General features: G+C 42.1%; 1 protein-coding gene across 5 annotated transcripts in view; it reads right to left on the minus strand.

Moving 5' to 3' along the window:
• MGAT4A (alpha-1,3-mannosyl-glycoprotein 4-beta-N-acetylglucosaminyltransferase A) overlaps positions 1-18,405 on the minus strand; it is a 78,665-nt gene extending 60,260 nt beyond the window's left edge. The window contains exons 1-3 of one of the 5 annotated variants that reach the window (XM_071813634.1): positions 18,282-18,392; positions 14,938-15,030; positions 13,919-14,233 (exon numbers count right to left, since the gene is read on the minus strand). In XM_071813634.1, the coding sequence (XP_071669735.1) occupies positions 13,919-14,012 (94 nt within the window). In that variant the 5' untranslated portion in view covers positions 14,013-14,233; positions 14,938-15,030; positions 18,282-18,392. Of the gene's footprint in view, positions 1-13,918; positions 14,234-14,933; positions 15,031-15,520; positions 15,591-18,136; positions 18,251-18,281 lie in introns of those variants that run through there. The other 4 variants (XM_071813640.1, XM_071813638.1, XM_065854042.2 and 1 more) reach the window with 4 other exon arrangements.
• Positions 18,406-25,034: the final 6,629 nt, after the last annotated feature.

Raw genomic sequence — 25,034 nt, forward strand, 5'->3', positions numbered from 1 at the left:
ACTTTTTTCTCTTCTCCAGCTCTTGTTACACCACCAGTAAACTGCATTGCTAATATAACACAACATTAACTATACCACCGGAACCAAAGCCACCCATTGCCTCCCACAGTGCCTAGTGTTGAGGGATCTCTCCTGATTCCAAGGATAAAAATAAAAATTGCCAGTTAAAAATCGAGAATAAGGTGAAAGTTCAGCTTTTTCATTCTGGAAACGCTCAAGTATCTTAAATAATAACCATAATTCAGATAATATTGATGACAGACTTAAATTCTAGTTAAGAGGAACATTATAATACACACAGATAGGGCTGAATTTGAAAAAACACAGAATCGGGTACGGCTTAGAGATGACCACTCCAATCAATATGCAATTGTAATTATGCTGTAATTATGGCATTACAGCATTTCAAAATTCAGCTCAAGTTGGACACCTGAGACTAGTTTAATCTCAGCTCTAACATGGTCTCTATGTATCAAATGTTTTGTCATCATTTCACAGATAACTTTCATATGAATTTAAAAAAAAAAAGTGATTATAAGGTTAAAAAAAAAATCAAAGAAAGGGGATGGGATGAACAGATAGTTGATCATGTTATGTGCAAATGCTAAAACAAATAATTTACTTTAACAGACCAGAATTTCATCATGGCAAATGAAGCTGTGAACAAGAAAAGAATGATCTAGAAGCAGGAACAAACATTTTCACAAGCCCATAGAAGGCACTACTTGGTTTCTAGTTAAACTTGACTGAGGCCATTAGAATATATCACATGGTATAAGCAGCTGAAATTTTTAATTCTTTTGGTCAGAAGTGCAGAGTCTCCAAAATATGCAGAGCAGAAAATAAATATTTTGGTTTAATTTTCCCATTACGTTGATCTTCATATATATTATTGAACATTAGTTTGTGATGCTACAACACCACAGGGAAATGTGGTTCCATTTGTATTTCAAATGGCCTAAGATTTCTGAGTAGAATTGTAGCTTTCATATTGATCCTTTCTGTAACAAGGAAGTAAAGAGTTTGTGGAAGAACTAGCACAGTATAGGAATTATTCCCATAGAAGAAAAGATCAAAGAAGCATCATGCGGCTGTAAACCACATCTTAATACAGATTAATTGACATGAAGTACAGTTTGATTTTCCCTCACATGAAAGACTTCAGGTTTTGCTAAAGATTTGTTCAAAAACTTTTTGCATTACAAAAAAGGTATGTAAAATTCCATTTTCACTTTTGAAATATGCAAATCAGTATAGTCATAGGACAGAAGTTTCTATTAAGTGTCCCATTATTTTTATGCCATTATTACAGTAATTCAATATGCTATAAAGCTTTTTTTTGAAAATGGAGGGTATAGTCAACTGCATCAGCCACCAACTCTGCCATTTGTGGTATTTAAGTGAAACTGTAATAGCCCCTTTAGCTACAGAATCACAGAATGTTAGGGATTGGAAGGGACCTCAAAAGATCATCTAGTCCAATCCATCTGTCAGAGCACGAAAACTTAGATGAGGCTACACAGGAATGTGTCCAGATGGGTTTTGAATGTCTCCAGAGTAGGAGACGCCACAAGCTCCCTGGGCAGCCTGTTCCAGTGCTCTGTTACCCTCACTGAGAAGAAGTTCTGTCTCAAACTTAAGTGGAACCTCCTGTGTTCCAGTTGGAACCCATTACCCTTGTCCTACTGTTGGTTGTCACCAAGACGAGCCTGGCTCCATCCTCATGACACTCACCCTTTATATATTTGTAAACATTAATAAGGTCACCCCTCAGTCTCCACTTCTCCAAACTAAAGAGACACAGCTCCCTCAACCTTTCCTCATAAGGGAGATGCTCCACTCCCTTCATCATCTTTGTTGCCCTACGCTGGACCCTCTCCAGCAGTTCCCTGTCCTTCTTGAACTGAGGGGCCCAGAACTGGACACAACATTCCAGGTGTGGTCTCACCAGGGCAGAGTAGACGGAAAGGAGAAGCTCTCTTGACGTACTACCCACCCCCCTTCTAATACACCCCAGGATGCCATTGGCCTTCCTGGCCACAAGGGCCCAGTGCTGGCTCAAGGTCATCCTCCTGTCTACCAGGACCCCCAGGTTCCCCTACACTGCTCTCTAATAGGTCATTCCCCAACTTATACTGGAACCTGGGGTTGTTCCTACCCAGATGCAATACTCTACACTTGCCCTTATTATATTTCATTAAATTTTTCCCTGCCCAACTCTCCAGCCTGTCCACATCTCGCTGGATGGTAGCACAGCCTTCTGGTGTGTCAGCCACTCCTCCCAGCTTAGTGTCATCAGCAAACTTGCTGACAGTACACTCTATTCCCTCCTCCAAATTGCTGATGAATATATTGAATCGTTCTGGCCCCAGTACTGACCCTTGAGGCACTCCACTAGATACAGGCCTCCAACTGGACTCTGCCCCATTGACCACAAGTCTCTGGCTTCTTTCCTTCAGCCAGTTCGCAGTCCAGTTCACTACCCAATCATCCAGACCGCACTCCCTCAGTTTAGCTGTAAGGATGCTGTGGCAGACTGTGTCAAATGCTTTATTGAAGTCAAGGCAGACCACATCCACTGCCCTGCCATCATCCATCCACCTTGTTATGTCTTCATAAAAGGCGATGAGGTTGGTCAAGCACAACTTCCCCATGGTGAAGCCATGCTGACTGCCCCTAATGACCCTCTTATCCTTGATATGCTTTGAGATGGCACCAAGGATAAGTCATTCCATCAGTTTCTCAGGGATGGAGGTGAGGCTGACCAGTCTATAGTTACCCGGGTCCTCCTTCTTGCCCTTTTTGAAGACTGGAGTGACATTTGCTTTCCTCCGGTTCTCAGGCACCTCTCCTGTTTCCCAGGACTTGGCAAAGATGATGGAGAGCGGTCCAGCAATGACCTCAGACAGCTTCCTCAGCACCCACGGGTGCATCCCATCTGGACCCAATTATTTATGGATGTTCAGATTGCCTGATTGCTCCCTAACCCAGTCCTCATCAACCAAGGCAAACTCCTCCACTGTCCTGCCTTCCTCTGGGGCCTCAGGAGTACAGAGCTCCTCAAGACAGCCTCCAACAGAGTGGAGAGAGACAAAGATGACATTCAGTAACTCTGCCTTCTGTGTATCTTCTGTCACCAGGGCACCCATCTCGTTCATCCGTGGGCCTACATTGCCTCTGGTGTTAGTTTTATCTGCCACATATTTGAAAAAGCTCTTTCTGTTGTCCTTGACCCCTCTCACCAGGTTTAATTCTAAGGAGGCCTTAGCTTTCCTAGTTGCCTCCCTACACCTTCTGACAACAGCCTAATATTCTTCCCAAGTGGCCACCCCCTCCTTCCATGATCCGTAAACTCTCCTCTTCCACTTGAGCTTACCTCCTCCTACATTTAATTTCCACTCGAAAAAATGCATCTATAACTTCTCAATAAGCAACATAGCAAAGTAGCCATGAATGCCTTTCTCTTCTATGGCAAATTTAGATTCACAGAATGTCAGAACCATTTGGGTTGGAAGAGACCCTCAGGATCATCGAGTCCAACCATAACCTAACTCTGACACTAACCCATGTTCCTAAGAACCTTGTCTAAATGTCTTTTAAACACCTCCGGGGATGGTGACTCAACCACTTCCCTGGGCAGCCTGTTCCAATGCCTGACAGCCCTTTCTGTGAAGAATTTTTTCCTAATATCCAATCTAAACCTCCCCTGGCGCAACTTGAGGCCATTTCCCCTTGTCCTATCACTTGCAACTTGAGGAAAGAGACCAACGCCCTCCATGCTACAACCTCCTTTCAGGTAGTTGTAGAGAGCGATAAGGTCTCCCCTCAGCCTCCTTTTTCTCCAGGCTGAACAGCCCCAGTTCCCTCAGCTGCTCCTCATCAGACTTGTGCTCCAGACCCCTCACCAGCTGTGTTGCCCTTCTCTGAACTCTCTCCAGCACCTCAATCTCCTTCTTATGATGAGGGGCCCAAAACTGAATACAGGATTCAAGGTGGGGCCTCACCAGTGCAAAGTACAGCCTGTTTCCCCGAAACTTACAAGAATATGGGGTTACTGACAACATCAAATTCGAAGCAAGCGAGAAGGACAGGGCAGGGGAAAGAGGATACAGTGGCACGCCTTAAGGCAAAAGAGGCTGCAGTGACATTTAAACTTTTGAAAAAAATTAACCACAGTCATCCTACATTCATTATCTGAGCCATCAGCTTATCATTATGACTGTACCGGGGAACAACTTAAAGCCATTGGTACTGAATATACTAATATAAATTGATACTAGGAAATTCATAACTTTACCTACATGAGGACAAATTCTCAACTTCACCCAATTCAAATATTTGATCATTGCAATCACATATAGGTAAAAAAACCACAAGACTTGATGCAACTCATCTCTGGATCCCCAAAATAAAAGAGAAAGAGAAAAGTCTTCCGTTTAGTTACAGTTCATTCCAAGTTAAAAACTTCAACAAACTAAGTTAAATACAGTTACGTTAAAGCAACATGTTACAAATACAGGGCAAAGCATTAGTTTATTTTTCAATGTCTCCATATAATATAGAATTTCACATTTATTATATATCACTGCTTTCTCAGTAAAGCAGTGTGGAGGAGAATGACGGAAAAGGACCCCTGACCTAAAAAGATCATGTCTACTTATGAACGCGTGTGTCTCATCTACATCAGAAGACAAAATGTTTATTCTTCCATCATTTGTTAACACACAGGAGTCTCAGAAAGGTCTCCCTTATTTCTATTCTGAGTTTTCCTGATAAACAGATATATTACTGCAAATTGAAAACGTTTAATCCAATGCTTCCATGCAAACAAACTCTACAACACATGCGCCTCTATACATCCTTGAGAATGTGACTCGCAAAACATATGCCAACCAACCAGGCAGTAACTGAGTGGTTAATCCCTCTCAGACATCCCAAAAGCATGTGGACTGTTGCACAATTGCTTAGCATCTACTTATCACAAACAAGCACTTAAATAAAACTTCCTAAGGTGTCATTGTGCACACTTGAACAATCTCTGAGTACACAATTGGGATTTCTGGTCATGCAGTAACCTGGTCAGCAACAGAATATCTGTGCAGCAGCATCCACCCATCCAGGGCTACCAGGCTCTCCACCTGAAGGATTTCTGCCCACGCAAGATTTCCATGAAGATGAAAAAAAAAAGTAATGTCCAGGAAAATCCAGGTGTACGTATCCAAAACCTTCTCCAAGAATCATCATATTATATGGCCATACACTCTTGAACATTCAGGGCTCAGATTTTGAGAGTTAGGATGCTGTATATTCTCAGACAGATTAACTCAGCTTCAGACCAATGTGGAAAGGAAACAAGACATATAGCAAAGTAGAACCATAACACAGAAAGAAAAAGCAACCATTCAGTTCTGACCACCTGAAAGCTTCTGAAAACTTTAACATGATTTGTTTCTACCACAGAATTGCCAATAACTCTGAGTTTCTGTACATGTAAATAAAGACACTCTTACTTTAAACCATTCTCTTTCCTCAGAAACCAATGAAATATACACACACGAGCCAAGAACTACAGCAAGAAAAGCTAGCTTCCTAAATTAAAATGAGATTAGCAATGGTAGATCTACAGCCAAATGTTTAACATTTTAATACATTAGAAGAAAATTCATCTATCAAAAGATAGGCCAGAAGACTGCTACTACCTCACAATTAGCAATACTATTTTAAGAGCTGAAGCTTTTAGAAATTCATATCAGCTTGGGCACAAAATTCAAGCCATAGCAGAAGTTTGTTTCCACACATCCTAGTGGGCTGAGGTTGCTGACACTCCTTATTTCTTTGTGCCTTGACATCTGTGTTGAACAAGCTCTTTTTCTGAGAACATATTCTTTCTAATTTGGCCTCCTTGCAAACAACTCAGGATCAAAGCTTCACCATGCTCCCACATCACTGCAAATTAACAACCTTGTAAATCAAATGTGATCCCACCACATTTGTTTTATTCAAATCTCTCTCCAACAGTACCTCTACAGTTTGTCTCTAGGGGCTGCGCAATCAAGTATGAGGGCTGTTTATTTGCACAGCTACTTTACTAGTAATTCATAATGTAAAAAAAGATTTAGTTCAGCCCAGCTCTGAACTGTCTGAGAAAACTTGCATTTTCACAGTGCTGATATGTAAGACCATGATGTAGCTGTGGGTTACAACAGTAACATAAGTACAGGAAATTTTTAAATTATTTTTGAGCATAAGATAGTAAAATTATATACTGCCACGTGCAAAAATAGGGTTTCTGTTATTTACTGTTAGATAGATAGGTGTCACATCTGTGGGAAGCATCTGCAGAAAGAAAGCTGCATGAAAGCCAAGGAGACAACCAGAAAAGTAGCTGGAAGCACAGCTCTAAAAGACTGTCTAGAGTAATCGCTTTTTAGGCAGAGATTAGCTGGAATAAAGCCTTCCACTGTGAGCAAGGAAAACACTTTCTATTCACTTCTTGCCATGTTCAGGAAAACAAAACATAGTGCATCATAAACAGAACTAAATTACAGACTTACCAGTGTCTCATCCTAAAAAGAAATAACATACAGGATTCTAATCGTAAAGATTGTATCAAAAATTGAATTTTTGTTGTTGTTGTTATCCAGGCAGCAAATAAAGTCATGACTACACAGTAGGAATAAAGTTACTGAGTAAGATACTACTCTAAAGAGTGGGGGTAAGGGGTGGGGGAAATCAATCACACTAGAAAACAAATACTAATCACTTTTGGAGATTTTTCTAACACAGTGTTTTCATGGTTCCTAGCTGTAGAAAGGGCTGTGGATATTAACAATAAAAGGTTAAGTAAACCTGCTGAAATACAAGCAAACATCTTATGTATTTTAAGGGATCAAATTTTACGACAGTAAAGGGCAACTATCTCATGCAAACATCAATATTATTTAGCAATGAAATGCACTGGCATGTAGCTCTTGGCACAAGAGGAGATAAACTTGGCAAAGGTCAAGAATACCTAGTATAACTTAGGTTAGAAGGGACTTCTAGGGTCATCTGGTCCAATGCCCTGCTCAAAATTACTCTTAGCAAGACAGTTAGTTCAAAGTTAGATGATTCTTGACAGCTGTAAGTCTTCTCTACCTGAGGTTTATTTTAGGAGTGCCATATTGACTTCAAAAAAACAGCATAACTCACTCTTTTCGTGCTAGCCCAAATCTCAATTGGTACCAGACACAGTATTGGTGTCTCTTACTTGTCATCACTGGTTTAACTGGTTCTTGAAAATACCTACATGGAAATTCTTCACCCCTGCCAACAATCTACTCCAGTATGTAACTGTACTTGCTACTAGAACAACTTTTTCCACTACCTAAGCTTGCTCTCCCTTTCAATTTCAGTCCCTTATATCCTGTTATTCACTACAGCCACAAAGAACAGATTTTCCTCCAGCCCCCACCAAGAACCTTTAAAATGTTTGAAAAGTATCTTCCCATCTCTCTTCTCACACCTTTCCTTCAAGTTAAGCCATGTCAGGACACTGACCTTCCTCTTACAGTGTAAATTTTCTATATCTTTGATCACTCATTGCTCCTTTGAGCCCCACCTAATTAATCTATTTTCTTTGCAGTGCACCATCCAGACATGGACACAGTACCAAACAGAGCAGACAGAAGACTTCCGGTGTCTTCCTGGAGTAGTAGACTTCATACTTCTTTACTTCTGTAACACCCCTTTCCTGTTCAATTTCTTTTATTTTCTAGAATAATGTGATGACTCACACTTAGCATGCGATTTACAGTAAACTGCTATTTCTAATCAGAATCCTAACGCCAAATTTCTTCTCCATTCTTTATGTACACATTTGATTTTCTTCTGCTTTACTGCACCCCATGTGTTTTGTCTGGGGCACTTTCACCTGCCTTCAACTCTCCATTCACACTCCCTTCCTGACCAGGTCTTCAATTTGCATAAATGATTTCAAACTTCCATCTCTCTGCCTACCTTTTTTTGCTCCTCCCAGCATGGTGCTGTTTGAAATGTAGAAAGAAATCTCTCCCTCTCATCACCCAGATTCACTAGGGAAAATATCAACCACAACAGGCACCAGGACAGATAATTGAAAAGCCTCTCTTGCTCACTGTTAAAAATGTGACTATGTAGATATTGTAACTACTCTAGGAAGATAGTTTTTCAGAAGAATATAAATACATGCTGGCTTACAATCCATTGCAAAGGTTTCTTAGTAGACACATTTGTAGATGCATTTCTTACAGTAGAGCTGTTAGGGAATAATCAGCTGTGTCAGATGCAACTTTTTTTCCTGGGTTGGGTAAATTACTATATGACAGTCTCTGCACAGGAGCAGCAACCAGCATTCCACAGGAGTCATGCAAGCATAGAAGACACAGGCTGAAGAAGTACTAAGAAAAGCCACCAAGCAAAAAGTGTTGCCTTTCCCTGGCCTTGAGGGCTGGGCCACAATCAAGACCAGCACCTCAAGACGTTGGCTGAGTCTCATCACATTCAATGCTCCGGTAGTAACCAAGTTTTAGAATCTCATAAACTATCCAGATAACCTAAGAAAGCAAGGGGACATGGCAGTGCTGCAAAAGCCTCTTTGGTTGTGATCCTTTCCACTGCAACTCACCAAAATCACCGGTGTCAGAAGTTCTGCTGCAATAGTCACAAGACAGACACAAAGACACCGTAGACCTAAGCACTGCCAACCTCAACAGGATGCATACTGAGAAGGCTGCTCGATTCACTTGGGACAGTGTGCTCACTGCCTGCACAGGACTCCCAGTAACCATTCCAAACCCGCATTCCTGACTGGCCTTAACGAAATTCAACTCCTATTTTTAATATCAGTAGCCTATATCCTAATATTTTGGAAACCAAGCTGGAAGTGTATTTTAGGTGAAGATCAGAGTAATGTCCATGTGCTGCTGCTATGAAGAAAAAGGAAACTCCTATTTCCTTTAATATCAGCTCCTAGAAGATCTGCAACATAATTTCCAAAGGAAACTAACACTTCCCTTCTATTTAACATGAGAGAAAAAAAAAAAACAACCCTTCTCCTCCAAACAAACTCACTGGCATGAATTGTTATATATACTTTCTACTTTAGCACCCTATCCTGTCCCTTCCCCTGCCTCCACTCTTCCCATTTTGTAGTCTATTTAACTTTATCAGTTGGCTGGCCTTAATTCACATCTGTGGGAAATCAGCACATAACTCTGAAAATCAGAATGCGCAGCCAGAAGACTGTTATCAGCAGTTGCTCAAATGAAAGCTTCTCTTAGGATCAAAGCACAAACTAAGGTTGGTTATAGTTGCAAAATACTAACATGCATCTCTCAGATTTCTGATCTATTTTTAAAGAGAATGTTTGCATAACCACTGCCAAAGGAAAAAATATACCTCCTGTGCTCCTTGCCCCATTTCCTCCATGGTTCTGTAGAACTCTTCTCCCTCCAGGAATTAATATTCCTGGTTCTTAACCCAAAATTTTCTACCATTGTCTGATGCCTTTTGGTTTAGCCTCAGTTAGATTTTCTTATGCTTGTTGTTAAGTTTAGATATTTTTCAGCACTTATGATTATTGTGGCTAACAAACAGCGCAGTAATTCTAATTTAATGAAAATAGCCAGAGAAGAACAACAAGAGCAGTTTCATTATACATTCTAGGCCATTTTCTCTCCAAATTAGAGAAAACATCAGGTTTAAGACAAAACAATAGCTCCAAACATCATTACTTAGGTATGAATATTCAGCAAACTAGGAATCTAGGTAAATATCTCAAAAGTAAATGTCCTCTTGGAAGTTTCCTCATGTGAGTTTAAATCAGTGTACCAAAATAAGCCAACTCCATACAGTGAAGAGATCCTATGATTACAACAACACCCTTAGATGAACTGAAAACCAGAAGCTTTTTCAATTAATTCTTCATCACTAAAGAAGAATATCTCTTACATGGGGAAGAAGATGACATATCCTACCAGTTTCAGATTGCTCTGAAAACTACATAGTTTAGACAATGCTGAAGGGTTAATTTGCATCAGATTTTCATGACACATATTCCATCCAGGCCCTCACCACTTCAAGTAGCCAAATGCCTTCTAAAAATGATGCAAGACACTGCAAACTTCTGTCTATCACCAAGAACAAAGTACACATACTTCAAACAAACAAACAATTTTTTTTTTAATCAAAGGCGGTAGGATCAGAGTAGAACTTTAACATGGAAAGTTAAGTGATTAGGTTGATGAATGCTTTGCTGTGGAATCTCAACCTACCACGCCTACCCAAATTCGGTATTTACCTTCCTTACTAACTTCCATGCTGGTGACAGGCATCAGGAAGTTTGTTGACTCAAGAAGAGGCTCTTGAGCATTACGGAGCGTAATGCTCCTCCTGGAACATTATGTACTCAGGCCTCTAGTCACATTAAATATCAAAGCATCAAGACTATGCCCTCTACATAGCACACAACAGCTTTGATGTAATTTTTGTACTGTTTTGTACTGGTTAGATCTTCCTAAGAGTGGTGCCTTTAGGATAAAAAATAAAATTGCATTTCTGTAGCTCACAAATGAGGTGGCGAAGACCTGTGACCCTGTGCAGGTCAGTAGTACCTGAAAGCACGATTCAGTCAAAAGAGATGGTGTTAAGTAGAAAGTTACTGCTTGCATAAGAGCTCAGTCTTAGGGGGAATTCAAGGACATCTTAGGCTGAACTGACTAACTGTGAACGTGAAGTGACTGCAGGTCCTTTAAAAGTGGTCCTGCTGTGCAAAGTAATCAGCGTTTTGGTAAGATTCCATTTCCAACATCTACTTCATTCATGATAACCATAGCACATTTTTAACTCCTAGAAAACAGTCTTACAACTCTTGTTCATAAATCTCACAGTAGAATTCTTTCCTAGGTGTATTCAGGGCTTGTATTGCATCCTTACAACTCCAGTGCTTCTAGACATTGCACGGGGTCCAAAAAGAGACGAAGATCGTGGCCTAAGTTTGAAACTCTCTCTAACGACCAGAGGTATTTCAGTCAACCTTCTTCAAACATAGCAAACTTTAAAAGCAAAGCCATGTAATTGGCCATTTCATACAAAAAGCAATCCAACAGCACCCTGAAAGGTTATTTACACAATCAGATCACTGAGTAAGCTAAAGCCGTGCTGCTGCCAGTGATGGACCTTCAGAGTATTTCCTTCAGGCCTTGACAACTTTTCAGCATAGCCTTAACGTGTGTAAAGCACTGTTCTGCAGAGGCAGCCTTTTGTACTTTAAACTAGCACCAAACTTTGTATCACTTTTAAGTGTCTAAATCCTATGCTGCATAGACTGGGACTAGGTACATTTACCAGAGGAAGACATGATCTACAAAAATATCACATCACCCCAGTCTCATTGCTATTCTACAAATGTTTCTGTATTTTAAGTGACAATTATCCAAGATCTTAGTTCCTCAATTAAAATTAATCATTTGAAGACTGGATTTGGGTTGTTATAAACAAGGCTCTATGCTTCTGCTTTTCAAAAGCAAAATTTCTTCTAGTTATCACTGAGAAGCTAGTTATTTGTGGCCTTGCTTTTTCTCTTAAAAAATATAAATAGTGTTGTCTTTCCAAGTATAGACTTACTTTGATGTCCAAAGACTGACAAATACCTACAGGAATCTAGTGCATGCCATATAAATGTAATGAATAACAAAAGATGATGATCAGGGTATGTAACACCCCATAGCGTTTCAGTGAATGGGGACAGCAAGCTTTTATTTACTTCTAATCAAGACACTCAAAAAAATCTAATGAAAAAGTTATCAATTAAGATACCATCCTGCAAGCTTTACTAAATAAACATAAAATGATATTAAGCTGGAAAAAATTCTGGATAAATATATATCATCAGTTTCTGAACTTTTTCCATTGGTGCAAAAATGTCTTTGGTTGATTGACAATGTGGTACAAATGAACCCAAATCTGTTTTGGTTTTAGACAATCTGTGCTAATCAATAGAATGCTAAATCTAAGTTAAAAAGTAAAATAAAATTTTAAAAATGACATTCTACGTGTGAATTTCTCTTGAAGCAACACCTTAAGAGCAAGTTATCTAGACTGTAGTTTCACAACTGTGATTTATGATTAATTAACACATTATTGAGGTCTTGTTACACTGATTTTTATTCAACGAATTATCATCTTAATGCTCAACAACAAGATCTGGAAGAAGACAAATGCAGAACTTTTATGCCCACCTTAATAAATTATTGATTCTAGGCATCCATATGGAAAAAGAAAAAGTATAAAAAAATAGAGCAGTCTGACCAACAAAAGCTTAAATTGTCACCAAGTGCCACATATACTAGTGCTCTCCAAATAGCAGATTTTTGTTAATTTCTTTTAACGGATGCTTTTCTTTGTGTTATGCTTCGACAAAACAGAACAAGGCTTGTAAATCACATGTCAAGTAAGAAAGAAAAAAAGCATGAGAAATAATTTCATAGATATAAATCTTTGCTGAAGTGAAAGCAGAATTCTTGTGAGGTTCCTCAGCGATAAATGAATCAGTAACATAAAATTTAACAAGAATGTGGTATTAGTCAAAATAAAGAAAATGCTACTTACAGCGCTATTCAGATACCCTTTCCTTGTCAGTCTTTGGCACGTCTACACTTTTGTTGTCCAATTAAATGATATATAAACATTGCCACAACCTTGAGAACTTGACATTTTTCCTGCTGCTCTCATTGAGAAGGCTACCCTACCAACCAACTGCCACAGCAGAGATCACACCACAAAGCATCTGCTTCTCCTACAGATGCCCAATGGGGCAGGGAAATCAATATGCCACAGGATTCATCTGCTTCTTTCACGCTTAAATAAGGGTTACAAGTTGGCTGTGCTACAACAGACGGTATTCCTGGAAAACCTCATCTTCCTCTTACTGAACCTGAGGCACGGCTGAAGGTAATATTCTCAGAAGAACAGTCAGAACAAACCATGTAGCAATCTCATTTGATACAAATATGGATTTTAAAAATACTTGATTTTGAAGGACATAGTCAGAGAGATCAGATATTTATAAAGAAAAAAAAAATCCCACCTTTTTTTTTTCTTCTAGAAACCATTCCTGAAGAAGTTTATTTGTTTTACTGAAGGACATAACTGAAACATCTTACTTGCAGCAAACAGTCCTGACCTTCAGAGAAACTGAATTTTCCAAGGTTCACATAGAGTGGAATCAGATCAACAGAGATGTATAAAAAAGTAGAAGTTTATTACATAGCGTGGTTATTTAATTTCATGAGATTGCTCATGTTATTATATAGATATATTTCCCATTGTTTGGTCAATTTGCTCATATTACTTAATTTCTGACCTCATACTTGGACAAGAAATATTTTACATTTCCTTCAAAGACAACAAGAAAGGTCGTTCAAAAATGTTGACTAGCAGTTTGTCACCACCATCACTGAATCATCAGGGAAGACAGAAAGCAGCACCAAAAATAATAATTCTCCAGCCGGGTTCATTTGCCATATGTTACAAGGGAAGAAAAAAAAAAAGTATAACAACAACAAAAAAACAACCAGAGAACATATGTTTTTCCAATGACCATAAACCAGGAGGAAAAAAAAAAAATGGAAAAAACAAAAACAAAACAAAACACACCAAATCTATAAGCCTGGAGCAAATACTTTCTTTTTTTCTTCAGGTTTTTTTTTTTCCTTTTTAAATCAGGATCACTCCAAGTTAGCTTTCCTGAATCTACTAGCAGGTGTTTATTCCTCACCAAGGCACCACCTTCTGGAGCAGAGGTAGTCAACAGGTAATTTAAAGATTTCAAGCACAGAGCAGCACTGCACAGCCACACAGCCACATGAAGGTCAATCTGATTTTGGAGCCTTTTACTTACCTTTCCCATTTTGCCACGCAGTATACCAGGACAAACTGAGGAAAGTAGTGATGAAAACTAACACGGTGGCCACAGTTCCATTTCGGAGCCTCATCTCATTTCAACATCACAGTTGTTTATGTTCTATTAGCGACGAGGACCTGTCTGTTGGGCTTGCTGCAATGAAGTCAGCTTGAGTCCACCAGCAGCAGCTGGCCAACACCACCACCAAATGTAGCTCTCACATAACAGAGGTGTCATAAATCAATCCATTCCAATCTGTTGTAAGCCTTCTTATAGTTCTCATAAATCAAGATTCTCCTTATTCTTCTAGTCCTGTTTAAAGGAAACAAAATTTGAACATATTACGCTAAAAATACTTACAAGAGTCCCCCACATACCAAAATACAGTGAAGAAATACTACTGCATGCTCATTATTGTGGCTTGCACGCATTCCCCCTTACATTGCCTCACTCTCGGCTTGGGGAATAGGCCTTGTTAGATTAATATGTTCTTTTCCTGTTAAGACTGTTTGTATCTGGAGGAGCTGTATTTCACATAAATTTGATCATTAAAGGACAAACATACACATTACCGACATCACACTTCTCTCATAAACTCAAGGCAAGCTCATGTGTCATTCTGGCAGGTGATGAACTGATACAAAAGGTTGTTTTCAGGAAGCCAGCAACTGAAGGCCCCATTCCTAAGTACTCACTTTGACAAAACCCCTCTGAAATCAGTGAGGAATAATGTAACTGCAGCAGCAGAACCATCCCCAGCAAACTGAGAGACCAGAGCTTTCAACAGCATGTACAAACCTATATTGTTCATCTTCCTCTGCTCAGCATGAGAATATTTGGTCCATCCACAACCACTTTTTCCTAGCTTGGCTGCAGCACACACTAGTCACACACAAAGACTGCTCAATTTCTACGAGCTGGCAACTACACGAAAGCCCCACAAAATGCCATGATGTGACCATATCATTCCTCTATCTCCACCACACAGGCACCAGGACAAAACAGAAATTACCTACAGTTCAGTTTTATCTCAGATGAAGGCTCCATATCCTGGGATTCAAAATCTTCAACTGCCCAAGCACAGCCAGCATCTAACCACACTGTCCTAACTGAGCAAGACAAACAGAAGAGTGAAATTAATTAGCCAACTTTAAAAGACGGGAGGGCAGGCAGGTTCATTTTTAAAGGACTAAATCTTCCTTTACAGTAGCTCAGACATTAGCATTTGGCTTTCTTTTAAGGCAGTGACAGTTTTTCCCCACTATAAACTACACCTGATACCAGTAAGCTACCCAGCAATAAATAACTTGCTCTGAATTTTCTTTGGAAGTAATCTCTCACTCCTTGGCCTGGGTGCATTTAGAACAACTGGGGGAAAATACTTTTTTATTATTCTGTCTGACTATTCCAGTCAAATTTGAACTCCTCTTCCTAAGCTTGTATCACAGCACACACTAACTTTACTGACGAGTTTGCAAAACAAGACATAACGAAGAGGTACAATTAACAAATGAACAGAAGAGAACAACAAAGTTGCAGAACTACATGCTCTTGCATTCAAATCTTGGTCACAAGATTCAGTTTACAGAAAGTGTTTACCTTCGCACTGTGATTATCTCAAATGCTAGTAACATGCTTTGTTTTGAGGAACTTTATGCACAGGTAGGTTTGTGGCTTTAAACATTAACTCAGAAATCACAGAGTACCTATGAGACAGGGAACAAATGCAAGTACACAGTAAGTAGACAAAATGGGTTGTAAAATTCAGTAAGAAACAAAATAATAAGCAGGAATAGAAAGAACTGTGAAAGGCCTCATGATAGAAGAAACCTGAATTCAACACAATGAAAGATAAAGACAACTGGGAGACCTATAGAAAGTGAACATGGAGAGCACAGTATGCCAGGAAACATCACCAGTACTTTGAAGAGGAGATGGACATAATAAAAGCCAGAAGGGTAGGCAATAGTAATTAGGTGAGAAGATAAGTCTGTATGAACTTTAATAGCAAGGAAAGGCAAAGATCTTAAAACACCAAGGCTTTATAAGGCCTGTCCACAGGAATTTAGGAAGTTCAGGTGATTTGCAGACTACCAGAATAAGAGACTAGAATACTGACAGGGCAATGACACTAACAGTTTAACACAGCTAAAGTGGCTCTGAAGCAAGGATGTCGAAACTGTAATCTACCATTAGCATTACTTTAGCAGCCGTCAGATCTCTCTGGAGCAGCTCAGGTGTGCACAAATGACCAGGCTGCAATCTAGACAGATTATCCCAGTGGGGGCAACAGACAGCTGGTCCAACATGCAAACAAGAGAGGGCAACCAGCAGGGTAAAAATGTCATCTGATAATGCAAGGAAAGTGAACCACCTGCCTTTCCAGAAAACTTGGGCATCATTTTTATAATTGCTGCAATAAAATCAAGGTGACGTGTTCAGGGCTTCTTACTGTGCTGTTTGAGTCCACAGAAAAATACAGCTTGAAACAATCCAGAAAACAAACGAGTAAACTAAAAACCCCAGTAGCAACATAATTAAATTAGCAGTGGGTATGCATATAATTAACAATTATAATGGTTTTGAGTTGGCTGGTTCTGCTTTTATCCTTTGCTTCTGGTGCTGTACCCACTCCTCTCAGCATAGGCACTAGCAGCTCAGCTACAGCTCAGCAGTACTTAGATGATTATTCAAGCGTTTCACTATATCAAACTGCATACATCGAGGCCATGCACAAACCAGAAGCATTCCAGCTTTTAAAAATGCATATAGTTAAATCGGCAGAAACCCATGTATAGACGCAGGTAAATTACTTAACCCCCAGGTGGTCACTTTAGGTTTGTTCAATAATTTACAATACAAACTAAAGAAATTTAGCCAAGGGGTAATCCAGGTAGACCTGACATTACGACAGGGTATAACTAGACAGATGAAGCCTATAAAATTTTCCAGTGCCGTTACGACCTGAACCTTTCCCACTGCAGACTGACACAAATGACCCTGGTAGGTGCTGAAGGCCATGAGTACTGAAAGCACTTGCCACCTCTCAGGTGCTGAGAAACATCCTAACGAACCACATCTTACATAAACCAAGAAGTTGCTGTATGCATCCAGACACTCCCAAAATATATATAGAGTGTATTTCCAACTGCAAAGCATAAAACCTGATGCACTTCAATGCCCCTGCAAAGGCTCTTTACATAGTTGCTGAAAGGTTAGATGGTGCAGGATCAAAGCACGAAAGGTGCCAGACTTCTGAGAGGGTGATGCGCCTCCCATCCAGCCGGGAGGTGCAAAACCACCCACCGCGGCAGCAGTGCTGCATTTGAAAGGTTTTTCTTTAAGGCACGGGAGAACGGTCCACGGTTAAAAAACAACACAAAGGAAAAAGCTGGAGGAGATTCGCTAAACAGGGGCTTTTCCACCTTATTCCACACCGAAACGCTCCAGCAACCGGCGCGCCGCCACCCACGGCCGTTCCCCGCGGCTGCCCGGCGCCCTGCCATTTCGCAGCCGAGTCCCCTCAAGCACCGGGGAAGAGGGATCCGCTGCCGCCGTGGGAACCGTGCCGAGTTAGTCGGGACCCTCCCCGCTGCCTCTCCTCCCCGGTCGTAGCTGTTTAGTCGGGGAAGCGGCGAAAATCAGGCGGGGGAAGATACGCACCGGCCGCCGCCAGCTCTGCCGGGCGGCAGAGGGCGAGAGCTGACGGAGCTGGAGGGGAGGGAGAGCGCCGGTCCGGAGAGCTGCGCGGCGCCCGGTGCATCGGAGGGAGGTTGTTTGGTAGCGGGGGGAAAGGAACAAGGACGGGAAACTCCAAACTCCGCCGAACCCCCTCCTTGGGCTCCCGGCAAGCAGGGAAGAGAAGGAAGAAGGGTGGACAGGGAGAGAAGGGTCAGCGGCGGCAGCAGCGCTACCCCGGGGCTCCCCAGCCGGAGAAGCAGGGGGAGCAGCGCCGCTCTGCCCCGGACCCCAGCGCCGCCCTCCGCACGCCCCGCGGGCAGCCCCAGCACAGGGCGAAAGCGGGCAAGGGGTAGCAGCAAGTCCCGCTAAGGAGCCGCAAGCACTCGCCACCCCACCGCCACGCAGGTGCGTGAGAGAGCGGACACACAGACGGAGGAGCCGGACAGCCCCCCCAGCCTCCCGCCTGCTCTCCCTGCGGCGACACCGCAGAGACCCGCGGCGCTGGGAAGAGAAGCGCCGCCGCTGAACACCTACTCCGGAAAAGAGAGAGCTCCGGCCCTAAGCTCCCAAAAAGCCGAGTGGGTTGCAGCTGCCACCGCCCGGCTGCCGGCTCCTCCAAGCCGGGTCCGAGGGCGGCAGCGGAGGCCCGGGACCCGCTGAGCGCCGCTGCCATCCTCACCTGTGCGCTGCGCTCCGGCAGGGGGAGCCGCGGGGCGCGGGCGGCGGGCGCGGCGGCGGCGGCTCGCGACTGTGTTGGTTCGCGCCGGAGCTCTCACTCCCTTCGCCCGCCCGCCCCTCCTGCTCGTCAGACCCGGCTCGCGCAACCGCACGCCCCGCCCCCACCGCCATGGAACCGCACGGAGTTCCGCCCCGCCCACCAGCGAGGGAAACCACGCCCACCGGCCAGGCGCCGTCCCCGCCCGCAGCCAATGGGCGCCACGTCAGAGCGCGCCGTTCATTGGCTGGACGGCCTGTCGCTCTCTTCAGCGACGGCTATAAATTAGTCAGTCGGGAGGGCTTTCTCAGTAGCCCTGGGAGGCTTGGGGAGTGGTTGGTGTGCTAGTGCATCATGACCGCTTTTTGGGCTGTGGTCTCTGGGGTTTATTGTTCTGGAAGAGCCTCAAGGGAGGCTTTACTGGCCCAGCACTTGGTTATTTGCTGCCCCATAGTCAGCTGCAGGAGATCCATCCTGAACTTGTCTCTCTGTGGTTGCTTCCAGGGTCAAGCCCTTGGCCTGCTGTGTGTGGGTATGTTTCTGTTACTGAGAGTAAATTGAGTTCAGCAAAAGATTTCTCGTACTGCTGGTCAGTGCCAAGCAAATTGGTTGTGTTGGTGCTATGTTTACCAGTGGTGAGAAGTCATGGTTGTGAATTTTACCTCTCTTAGAGCTAGTATCAAGAACTGCGTGAATTAAAGAACAGTGTGTTGTTTCACACCAGTTAAATGAGCCCTCTGTCCTTTGTACCCTTCACAAGTGTGGCTGTGAGGAGAGCATTCAGTGTGCTGCCCAAGAGGCTGTTAAACCTGTAGAGCCCTGGAGGTGTGAAAGTGGACTTGCTGTTCTCTGGAGGGTTGTTACTGCTGTGCTATGTAACCAGTGAAAGAAAGTCAGTGGTAGCTTTCATCTGTAGATTCACTATTTAGGGTTGTGATGTTTCTGTTCTGTAAGTAATCCTCTATCTTCAGTGGTTTGTTTCATGTTTTCCAGGAATTTCAAGCATGTTTTGGGGTCTGAAAGCTCCCGTTAAAATCAAATAGCACCCTCAGGTTAGGGTAGGATCCTACCAACCCTGTGAGAGCACTGCTCTTACTGTGTAGTGCTAACTGGTTATCAGTGTTCAATCCTTTTGACTGACTTGATGGATTCCCCTTTTTTCCTCCCACCTAATTTAAACAAAGTCTACAGTATACATTTTTACTTTCAGTTAAGGCTCTTATGCTACATATAGTGGTACAGTTCCCACTAGAACTTAATAAATTGTACGAAAATTTTTCTAATTATTCTGCCTGAAGAGTGAGATTTAACAAGTCTCCATAGATTTTTTTTTTTTAATCAATGCTTAAACACATTACAGTATTTTTGCACATTTAGGTACCTGCACAGTAGCCCTCAGTGATTTTGCTGGCTTTCTCAAAGCTTGTAAAAAGGAGCTGGTGGCAACTCAGGCAGAGTGCAAAAGAGAAGCTCTGGAGAAGTTTGCAAGGTCTTGACACCCAGGCTGTTCTGTGATTTTATTCTTTGAGCAGTGAGAATTTATTATGTAAATGTATGCTTCAATCCTCCCTTTTATGAAGAAGTGGAATGAAGTGGATTTTTTTGTTGAAAAACAAATTCAGTACAATAATTTTCAAACAAAAATTAGTGCATGTGTATCCTTAAGTGCACACACATGCATTTACAGCGTAATTTTCTGTAGAGATCCCAACAAGCTAAAGCCATTAGAGTCACCATTGTTTGCCTGTAATAGATTAATGTTGCTTAGGGATATGAATTCTTGCATTTCTGTGCCGGAAAGAAAACCTGGTGAAGACATTTTCACATAAAAGTCCTTTTGTCAGGAGAGCTCAGTCTGCTGAAGACAAGACTCTGTTACAAGATGAGTTTAATGACAGTTATTTCACAAGGACTGTCTGAGCCTTCCTACTTTTTGATCTTTCATGGATTGAGCATTTGCATTAGGAAGGTTTACCAACTGGAACTGGACAGTACTCAATTAACTATGACCTTCCCCAAACAATAGACTAAGTGTAATGTGGTTGTTTCTCAGTTCCTCTGACATCTTCCCCTGAAGTTAGTTTCCTGAGAAGGAAAGCAAAGTTCAAGCCAGGAAAAAAAAAATCAACATTCCCTCATCTGACTTACTATAGCAATAATTAACTGGCTCTTGGCATATACTGCTGCTTGACACGTGGAAAAAGTGTACAGTGAAGGAAAATGCTGCAGCTGTCAGAGGAAAGGAATTGGGGCTGTTTAGCTGACACGCTAAAATATCCCTTAATTCTGGTGGGGGTGGCAGCTCCCTTTTAGGCCTGAACAACATATAATGCCAGGAAATTTTAAAATTCTTTCTTCCTGCTGAGTTATTCTTTTCTCCTGCAGCCACTGCTGTTCAACTGGAGTGTCAGCTTGAAACTGGAGAAGATTAAGCACTTCCAAACACTTTGTGTTTAAATGCAACTGTTGAGGTGCTTTAAACCTTGACAATGCTTTAACAACTAAAATGGGCAGGATTTGAGGAAAGAAATTATTTTAGAAGATGGGAAGTTTAAATCCTTAGTGTTTCAACTTTAGTTGCTGAAAACAAAACAAAAAAAAACCCTACCAAAACAAACAAACAAAAACACAACAAAGAGCTTGCTTGCTATTCTATACCAGCAGGAAAAAAAAATGAGGGAGAGCTGCATAATGTTATTTTGACAGAGAGGAGATTTCATGCTGGGAAATTTCTGCTAAGGTATTACCTAAATGTCAGAGCAAAAACGAAGTGGCAAAAGATGCTCCAGGCCTGCTGTAATTTCATGTGTGCTGTGGTGACTGTTTCTGGCACACCTGAGCTGCTGATTTCTGTAGGGCTGTGCCATGCCTGCCATTCATCAGATTTGTAGCTCATCTTATCCAGGCACTTTTCCCAATGCATTCAGAAGCATGACAGCATTGTTGTCCTGGTGTTTCACTGTGCTCATGTTCTGGCTTTCCCAGGCACCAGGAAAGATGAAGAAAAGGTAGAGGTGCTTGGCAGTGGCAGCAAAAGTCTTCATGGTTGCTCTGCTGAAAAATGGGTGTCTCTAAATTGTCTGTGTCTTCTGACTGAAAATTGAGTCCTCTTTCAGAGACAGGATTTATTCCCAGCTTGCCACTAACCTTGTTTTTTAACAGATCAAACACCTTGGGACTCTCAGTGTGTCTACCTCCATTTCACCTCAGTTTTGCTTTTTTCGACTGAAAGGCTTTAATTACTTAATTTTTTTTTTTTCTTTTCCCTGTATGCTAACTGGGCACCTCACTCAGTGAAGCTGTATCTCTGCTGTGCCTTTACTACACTGCTGTATTAACAGTAAAAATAAAGAGGGACACAAAAACACCCAATGTGTATCGGGGAGGGATTGGCAATGGTTGCCCCCCACAACCAGTCTGTCCCTAGGCTGTCTCATGCCATCCCTGCAGCACATGGATGGTGAAAGGAAAAGCAAACTCGCCTTCCACCACCTTCTTAAACCTGGTGTGTTCAGGACCTGTGCATCAGGTGATGATGCAGCATGGAGAAGACTTGAGGTCTTCACCTGGCACCATGGCAGGGCAGTAGGAGACCAGACTCATGGGAAAGGGAAAAAGGGATGTAGAAAATCACACTAAAATATGATTGTAGATACAAATGCTTAGTAGCCAAAAATTACCACATTTAGGAAATCTTTATTCTGCCTTTTCTCTGACTACGTTATGAAATGATCTTCTGTTACATGTTGTGATGCTACTGCTCCACGCAGATGTGTGTCTCACTCAAAAGTCAGGTGTGATGGTGCCATCTTTTCCAGTAGGTGAATTGTTGATCTACTTTAACAAGATAAAAACTGACATAAGAGAGGGCAACTAATCTGTCCAAGAAGTCTATTGAGAGGGTAGGAACAGAGCTCGATCTCCAAACTCATGCTTCTCTACCTGCGCCCCCACATCGCCTTCATTTTGCTCACTGCGGAGGTTCTGTCTGAGCCGCAAATACCTCTGCCATATGCTCAGAGGTGATGAACATTTACATTTATTCATTGCCTTCTGAAGGCAGAGGCTTTTAAACACATTCCTACTACTACATAAACATAAACCTGGAAACCGTGAAGTTCATGTTGTGCCAATATTGCTGACGGTAACTGAGGTCCAGTGCCTGGGTAAAGAACAGTCAGATGCAGTTACTGGTGAAGAGATAGTCCAAGCAAAAGGAAATCACATTCAGAATTAAGGATTTTGATTGCCAGCTCATTTTCCACATGCCTGCTCTGTGGTACACTCTCTACTAATTTTAAAAGACTGAAAAATTTTCAGGGAAATTTCAAGAATTAGACTTTTTGCATTGGACTTCATAATGCTAAGAAAAAAACACACTGAGAAGTTGTCTCCTTTCACTTACCTTGAAGTAACTTGATGGCTGGTACACCAGCAGCAGAATCAGGCCCTCAGTGGGTACAGGATTCTGAAGGTACTCTGCTGAAGGTCTGTTTTACTCTTTCCTAACAAAACTAAATATAGGTCCAGACAGCATGGGGAAAGAATCCAAGTCAACTTTCACAGGCAAAAAAAAAAGGTATTTTAGAAAGGTCTGTCAAAATCCAGTACATTGTCTCATTGGTAGATGAAGCTTTGGGGGAGACTGTGGCTCCTGTGTCAGTCTTAATTATTTTTGTGCAGAATTTTTACAAACTGTAAATATTTTCTAGGTCCACTCACTGCAAATGCCCAAATACCTACTTGAACAATGCACAGTTAAGGCTCTAGCATATTTTCCAAAGATGTGGAGCTTTGTAAAACCTGAGCTAAAATCTGCAAAAACAATGCAAATTTAAACTTCTGACTGCCAAGAAACACAGACTAAAACTTTATGCTCCAGACTTCTGGCACAGGTTCCGCTGCCAAAGAGTGGGTTGGCTGGACATTAGTCTTTGCGTCATTTTGTTCGTCTCACCTCTCTTTTTGTCTAGCCCAGCCAGGCTCTTCATCACCAGTCCTCTTTCCCACAGAAAGGCAGAGTTGTGCATGGTTCAGTCCACTTTGTTAGGATCAGATGTTAAAGAGTCAACACCAGGCACTAAATTATTGGCTAAAACCCAGTTCTGGGGCAATAAGCCCCCTCCTACTCTTGCCCCATCACCCAGGAGATGTCTGATCATTGGGTGTCTCTTTCTTTCACTGAAAGGCAGATCCGGACACCTTGTGCAGACCAAACTGGAATCAAGGGATTGCTGCGACATCCCTTCACTTTTTGTTGTATTTCTGGTGGCAGTCAGTAGCTGCAGCAAGAACTCTGCAGGTGGAGGAGCAAGGGGAAAGTTTCCTGGGCTTTCTTACACCAACCTGACCTCTTTCTTTGTAAAGAGCACAAGGTGAAAGATGAACTTGGTGCACATTTTCTGCCACTAGACAGAGCATGGGACAGGGGTTGAAAATTCCTTCTTCCAGCAAAAGATGAACAGGGGGTTAGTAGCAACATGTTAATAGATGGAGTTGCTTACAAGGATGGAGCAGGCTGCCTCTCCATGAATAGCACTAGCTATGTGACCCTTTGCATTTATTCTTGGCAACTTTATCTGCAGTCATGGGCTGTGGCCTACCAACACTTGATTCAGCATTGCCTCAATGGCCAAAGATGCATAGCCCCTGTTCTTGTGCTTTTCCTGTGCCACTCTCCTGTCTTCCCTGACTGCTTTGCCTTCATAATCCTGTACTGAAATTGTGAAAAACAACCAGAAATTGTTAAACTTGTTTTCACTGGGAAGAGACAAATTCATGAGCACCTTGGCAAAGCATGACCCTGCAATGTGCATCCTTCTAATCACATCCAGCCCCATCACATCCAATGTGGATAAGATGTCCAAATCTTAGGTGCATCCCTAAAAACTGGTAAGGGGTTATTGGTCTCCCATCAACACACCCTTTCTAAACTTTACCCTGAGAAGTGTATTCACTGTGTGTGTCATTCCACACCACAGCAGGGTCACGGACAAGTGGGCACAAATCCATCCCATGGAGGATGAGAGCTGTCCTTTGAACCCAAGATATGTGCAAAAGTGATTCTGTCAGCAGCTGATTTGGGGCAAGGGGAGAAGAGAGAAGGAATGATATCTTTAGACCTTGTTGCTTGAATTACCTCTAGTACATGTCATTAACCTTAACTTGTATCCCTCCAAGACAGGGCAAGTGTCAAGGCAATCCCTGTGAGCATGTGGAATCTGCACATGCTCAGTGTGCAGTGGAATCACTGAAAATAATTATCAAAGCCACTCCCCATTTAAGCTAGCGGAACTGCTGTTCTGCTGTAATGAGAAGATCTCACGCTTTGCCTTATCGCAACAGTGATCCAGGCTATATTAAGTCATCCTGACTGGCCCTAAAGGCTTTAGTGACGTTTCATTTGAATGTTCTCTTTCTGCCAATTTAGAATCCCATCTCCTCCCTACAAAGCAAACCTGTAGTTATCCAGACAGTAGTGGGAGAATGGTAAGATGGCAATGAAAACATAGATAGGACAGGGGCATTCTTCATGGCATTTGTAAATAATGAGTGCAATTTCCCACATCTTAGGACTTTTTAGACCAAGGTTTTAGGAAAAAGAGAAATGAACCTCAATCAAACAGGAGCCCTACCTGTATATTTGGAATAACGTGTTAAGCAGCAACAGCTTGGCACTGCTGCAGCTCCAACAGACAACAAAAATGACAGTAACAA

The sequence above is a fragment of the Patagioenas fasciata genome, chromosome 1 (genome assembly GCF_037038585.1).
Source record: "Patagioenas fasciata isolate bPatFas1 chromosome 1, bPatFas1.hap1, whole genome shotgun sequence".
In the NCBI taxonomy this organism is placed as follows: Eukaryota; Metazoa; Chordata; class Aves; order Columbiformes; family Columbidae; genus Patagioenas; species Patagioenas fasciata.